Genomic DNA, 6666 nt, shown 5'->3' with positions numbered 1-6666 from the left:
TTGAAACCTCTTCAATCTTTCTGAACAGTCACCAGAAAATTCTGCAGAAAATTCAATTTTTTGATTTTCGATTGGTCTAGAGGTCCTTTTGATCGATCGAACAGGAATTGAATAGCGATCGAACCATCCAGAAACTCTATGATTATTTTCTTACTATTTCGATTGATTGAGCCAAAGTTTCGACAGATTGAAAATGCTGAATTTCGAATTTTCACTTAGAAAATTCCAGAACTTGAATTTTCACTTTAATAACTTAATAAAACAATATTCTCAAAACTTAAACATTCTTATTATTACAACCTATCCATGTATATACCTATATATACAACACATACAAATTACATTATATTGATTAAAATCTTTATTTTTTAATTATTTTTAATTGATAAAATCATAATTTATATGATTATTCAAGATACAAAGTTACTACTAATATGTTTTTTTGCTCTCAATAAAAAATTACGTAAGATTTTACAATTCACAATCTTACTTCCTATGATTGTACATAAGATTCCGACTTTGACGACTTTGAGAATAATAATACACGGCAATCAATTATTTTCAATGTCGACCTGCTTTATTCCGACTAAAAGTAAAAATCAAATCTCAAACAAGTGGGTTTTCTAATATTCCTTCCGTACAATTGAGTGCAAAATGTGAAGACTATATAGCTCAAGCCTCAATGCCGGTGAAAATAGGGCTGATGTAGAAAATTTAACCATAATTCAAATGAAAGAATCATTGTTAAAAAGAACGGCAAAAAACACCGAGTTTGAATTTTAACTTATCTTACGCGAGATAAAAATGCCCAGATTTACGTTTTAACGCGGCCGCGGCAGAACCGCTACAACCTGCGTAAACAGATACACGGTTCAGCGTAATTCAAATGTGACTATTAAACAAATTTTTATTTGTTTTTGTTAATTGATAAAAGTAGATATACTTACACTCAAACACTTAGCACTTTACAGATCAACTCCTTGAGGAACACCAAATCAACGTTATCTTTTTTATGGGACCAAGCCAATGTCTCTTTCAGTGAGTGACTCTTAGGTCCCGGTGGTGGGGTGCACAAGCCACAATTAACTCTCTAGTCTCTACCCACACACACAAAAAGAAAATAAAAAACTAGGTGCATTTGGATTGAGAAAGGTGGCTCTAGACAGTGGTTTACTAGGAAGCTAATTAACCAAACACTATGGTCCACTATTATTATATTATAATGTTTTGATGGGTGCTACACAATGATAACCAATCGGTTCATTTTGGACTTAGTTTCCGAGGGTTGTACGGACAAAAGACTTAAATTTTGAGAGAGTTGGAAAAAAGTGACTGAAAAGCTATAGAAAAAGAGATTAATTAATTCATTTGAATTTAAAATAACCCCTTAGTGAGGAATGTGTTGCTTGATGTGTACATTATCAGGAATTGAAAATTTGGACTACAAATATTTAATTAGAATTCCACGAACATATAGGTATGTTTTTTTTTAATTTATGTCCCATGGTTTCCAAAATAAGAAAGGACATATGAACAGGTAGGTCTGCTCTCACAATCGACAATCGACAATGTTACAATTGTTTTTTTCTTTTTAATATAGCTTTCCTGTGCCATTGGTTAGACCACGTTGGTTGCTTGCAAGTTGGAGAATTTTCCCACCATTGTTGGTCAAGATTGATATGATACATTTACCAATTCATTCATGCACTTAAAAGGCTAAAACCTCATTACATTATTACAATGCTATGTATTAAGCGTGTTTGAGAGGTCAGTGGGTAGGTACAGGAGGTGGCTATTGTTGAAGAATAAAATTTTTGTGACTAGCTTGCAGTCTTATAATTATTCCTATTTTTCGAGGTTAAGTCCTCCTGGTCCTACTCGGAATCCTGTTGAGTAAGCTGAAGCCAGGCAGGACGAAGAAAGAATAGTGATGATGATTTTTCAGGAAGTGATTTGTGGAAAAAAACATTATGGCTTTTGGCTTGAGAAAGACAATTGATTTAGAAGTTCTAATCCATGTAATTAAAGAAAGAAATATTTCGACCAATTAAAGTTTGTTCCAAGAATATTTGGTCGGACGCATTTGGGTAATTAACTTTAGACAGAATATGGTGGACCACTAACCTGCTTTTTTGGTTCATCTCATTTAAAAATGCTCACACTATTTTTATATATATACATAGTTTTATAACTTATAACCCTAGTAGGGAGTACACAAAATAAGGTCAGCGGAAGCTTTGATACCAATACCACTTGATATGTGTGATAGTACTCGTGAAATTGAACAAACAACAATAAAGAAAGGTAATAAGTACACCCATACAAATTAAAAATAGAAAAATTTACATGATTTGGCAAACAATCCACTTTCACGAAATGAGAAATTAAATCCACTATACTCAATAAGGAATACAACACTCAACCTATCTTACATAATTCTACCTCATAGGTATTTTTCCAACCTCAAGATAACTACCAAACTACTCCTCATAGAAGAGTCTTCTATTCTTTTAGGAGAACTCTTCTTCTATGAGTTTTCTCCTCTCTCAAGGGATATCTTTTTCTAAGATTATTTTCCTCTCCCTATATAGGAGGACTCTTGAGCTAAAACTATCAAACTTTTTACTTAGAATTGCCTATTTATAAGGTTTCAAATCCTATTCCTTAACCAACACCAGATAATCATGATGAAAGTGAGTGGTTGATATAACATAATTGAACTAAACCCCAAGAGGCTTCAATTTTTAGATTAAGCGATATTCCATCCTATTATATTAGTCCATCACAAATGGACACTTCAAGAGGTTTATATTTGATGTCTCAAAAACCCAAAATCTCAGCAATTGATATTAAAGCTTTTGCCATTGCCAAAAAAAAAAAAGAAAAAAAGAAAGAAAGAAAAGGTGATCATAACTTCTGCTATCACAAGACAAGTGTTTTCACAACTTTTACTATACCACAGTGAATGGCATTAAAACCCATGGTTGATCTTGGTATAGTTTGAGATAATTTTCTGAACAAGTTTTATATATATGCACGCGCAGGTTTACTTTTGCCAATAATGATAATTTTTTGGTGGGTTCCAGTTAGCTCAACTGGTAAAGTTTTTGATAGTTGAATAAGAGATTTGGGGTTCAATCCTTGTTTATACCAAAAACTAATTGGTGTCTTGATCTGATAAAAAAAGCTATTATCAGAAGCGAATACCATAGGTTGAAACTCTCTCTCAAAAAACAATGATAACTTTTCTAAAATAATAAAAATAATAACTTAAACTTAGATTAAGGTGGAGCTATTGCGACACATAAAAAGGATTGCTTGATAAATTTTGAGTTAGTAAAGATTTGTTGGAAATTGTCTCAAATTTCTATTTGTACTTCGTTACCTATTTGGCTTTCCTTGATGTAAAAGGAAATTTGACTTTGTTACCTTTTAAGAGCTTTCTTTGTATAGAATGAAGGTTTTTTATTTTTATTTTATATAAGATAGAATTTCTATTTTAGTGTAATCTAAGTATATATGTATGTAAAGTTTTCTCTTGGAGACTTGAACCTCGACCCTTACTCTCAACACCCTACAAGCATTTATATTTATGGAGTAACCACCGCACCAATGATGCACGGTAGTAAAATGAAGGTCTATTGATTTGAATACTAATGAATATTTATTTAATACAAGTCTATTAATTTGAATACTAAAATCAGCTTGCAAATATTATTGAACTTCAAAATTTATTATGTAATTTGAGATCTTATTAGTATTATTTTTTATGAACTTTAAAAGGTAACAATACTGTTTATTTAATATTTTTTTTCACTTCAATTTTTTCTCATATGCATAGTTGATTTATCAATATCTTTGACATATATATCTTCTCTAACATTTTCCATAATTCTTGGGGAGAAATCTCATTCCACACACTACACTTTATCTCTGGTGCAAGGCACAAACAAATATCACTTACAACGTTCATCTCAAGTTCTTCCCATTCATTATTAGATATAATGGTTGGTTTCTTTGACTTTCCATACAACGGTGTAACAATCCTTCTGCACCACAATGACCTTGACATTGCTTTGCCAAAGTCTAAATTATTTTCTTTCCTAATTAAAGAGCTCCGCCTCCATCTTCTTGCTTGCCATTGTGCTCTCCATCTCTAGATACTTGAATTGATAACTTTGACACCAATTTGTGGTAAAATGCACGCAAAATAATGAAATAGTAAGCACCACCACTCATAATATTTAACGTTATTTAACAAACTCTGCCTACATCCACGAGCAATGCTACCAAAATTCACTGTCAATAATAAGAATTATAACAACACTCACAAAGTTTAACTCTTCACAAAAAACAAACTAAAATCTCAATACACCCTAAAAGACCCTCTCACTAACGCAATAAACAAAACTTAGTTTTTAACTCTCTCACAAGACAAAACTTGATCTTTTAATTAACACACTAAACAAAGTTATACCACCACTCTATTTCTAGGGATTGACACACCTCACCTCGTTTCTTTTCTTTTTAATGTAGGACTAATAGCCCTAATAATATTAGTGTCATTATCAATTTGATATTAACGCTCCTAATGGGATTAGTACACCTCATTGTTATTCTTCTAATTAAAGTTAATTGAATTCCAAAACCGCAATAGTCAACCTCCAAAGTTACTCTCTCATAAGCTGGACTTAAACACAAGCAACACAAACTCACCAATCTAACACAACCAGTTTTCATAGACATTAATATTATTGGAAAGGGTTTTCTTTTTGGCTTAAGCATTCAGTTTTCAGTTATCTATTTGCTATAAGTGTTTATTGTCATGAAACATATATGAATATATAAATGGTAAAACCAATAATGTCAATAACATTGGAGTAGTGAGGCTCAAATTTATTTATTTTACTTGATGAGAAGTCATTTCAATAGAGGTGTCATTTTACAACCGCAGATTTTTTTACTTTACCTGAATGGCTTAATGGCCTTGAGTTGGTAATAATGGCAATCTAAAAGAAGTGATGTCTCGTCAATTATAACCATAGAACACATAATGGATTTAGAGAAGCCAAAACCCTACTTTTACATGTTGCATATATATGTTTACTAAGTTACTGAACCATCCCATGCCCTCATGTCATCATCCACTTGCTGTTTCACTCTTTTGGGTGGGTTGATCAATTTGGAAAAACGCACCTCGTTATTAAAATCAAATCTTTGTTAGAAAAAGTGATACACTTGCACTGCATAATGCTCATTAGCGTTACTGTTCTTGACGTTAATTAAGATAGTTATTAGTATTAATTATTAATATTATTTTTCTGCAAACAACGTAGTCCAACCCAGATGTCCAACACAAAGGCTGTCTTACACCCCAATCCTCAGCGAACGCAGTTCACAAACAACTGGTTTGCACTTTCATCTCTGAATCCCTTGATCTGCAACGATATTTTGCCCTAAATTTCCATCCCCATAAATGGCTTCCCTCCAACGATCCAATCCCAACTTCCCGCCAATCTTCCTTACCTTAGTGAAAGGGAAAAAAAAACCATGCAGCATTATCCACAATCATCCACAAACACAAGTTCTAGCAGTTCTAGCAGTAGCAGCAATGCCTCTGTGACTGCTGGGGCAGCACCTCCGGCTAGTGGCCGCCACCCGGTTTATCGTGGAGTAAGGCGCCGGAGTAGTGGCAAATGGGTGTCGGAAATTCGTGAGCCAAGGAAGCCTAATAGGATTTGGCTAGGCACATTTCCTACTCCTGAAATGGCTGCAGTGGCTTATGATGTAGCAGCTCTTGCTCTTAAGGGCCCATATGCTGAACTTAACTTTCCCAACTCTGCCTCGTCTTTGCCCGTGCCTGCTTCCACTTCCCCACGTGATATCCAAGCGGCTGCAGCCTCTGCCGCCTCTGCTATTGGGGCGGCTGCCTCTGCTATTGGGGCTGGAATAGATGTCTCAACTGGGAATGAAGGTCATGGTGCTCAACGCACAGGTGAGATGCAACAACCAATGCTTGGTGAATTTGTTGATGAGGATTTGATCTTTGACATGCCAAATGTTCTTGTCAATATGGCTGAAGGGATGATGCTTAGCCCTCCTCGCTATGACATTGCTGGGGATGCAGAAAACACTGAGGATCACACTGATCAGAACCTTTGGAAATTTCCATAGTCCACTACGTATCTTCAAATAACATATAATATGCAATATTTTCTACCATATAAAAAATAAAAAAACCTTTATTTATAATATAAATAATATATGAGGGAGTTTGCATTGGAAAGGTAGAATGCAAGAGAAGACAACATAAAATGCGTGTGAGAGTGGTTTGTTTGTTAAATAACTTGTACAGTGTTATCTGTATTGGGAATTTCTCTTTCTGCATCTTTCAGGCTTCAAGGTTTGGACAATGTGTGAATGAGAAAAACTTTTTTATATAAATCCTGGAGCAGCTTGAGTTTATTTCATAAGAGTCTGGAAACTTCTTATTTTCCAATCCTCGAGGGCATAAATTCATCTCCAAAATTAATTTGAAGCCTAGTGATTTCTTTTTGAAGCGAAAGCCTTGTGATTTCAGGTTACCATAATTTGATTGAAATTCAAGTATGCACTATGCAGCAGAAATTTTTGGCAAGAAATTTGTGTCCATGAAGTCGTCCATTA

At 34.1% G+C, this 6666-nt stretch overlaps 1 protein-coding gene across 1 annotated transcript; it reads left to right on the top strand.

Annotated features, from left to right (window-relative positions):
• Positions 1-5550: 5550 nt before the first annotated feature.
• On the top strand, positions 5551-6174 carry LOC115952305 (ethylene-responsive transcription factor ERF024). Its single transcript, XM_031069408.1, has one exon. The coding sequence runs from the start codon at positions 5551-5553 to the stop codon at positions 6172-6174; it is 624 nt and encodes a 207-aa protein (XP_030925268.1).
• The last annotated feature ends 492 nt before the right edge of the window (positions 6175-6666 follow it).

The sequence above is a fragment of the Quercus lobata genome, chromosome 7 (assembly GCF_001633185.2).
Source record: "Quercus lobata isolate SW786 chromosome 7, ValleyOak3.0 Primary Assembly, whole genome shotgun sequence".
Lineage (NCBI taxonomy): Eukaryota > Viridiplantae > Streptophyta > Magnoliopsida > Fagales > Fagaceae > Quercus > Quercus lobata.
This window is presented reverse-complemented; position numbering and strand designations above follow the sequence as displayed.

What these genes read in the sequence shown, in the direction of transcription:
- LOC115952305 (XM_031069408.1), top strand. Translation starts at nt 5,551, where the DNA reads ATGCAGCATTATCCACAATCATCCACAAACACAAGTTCTAGCAGTTCT.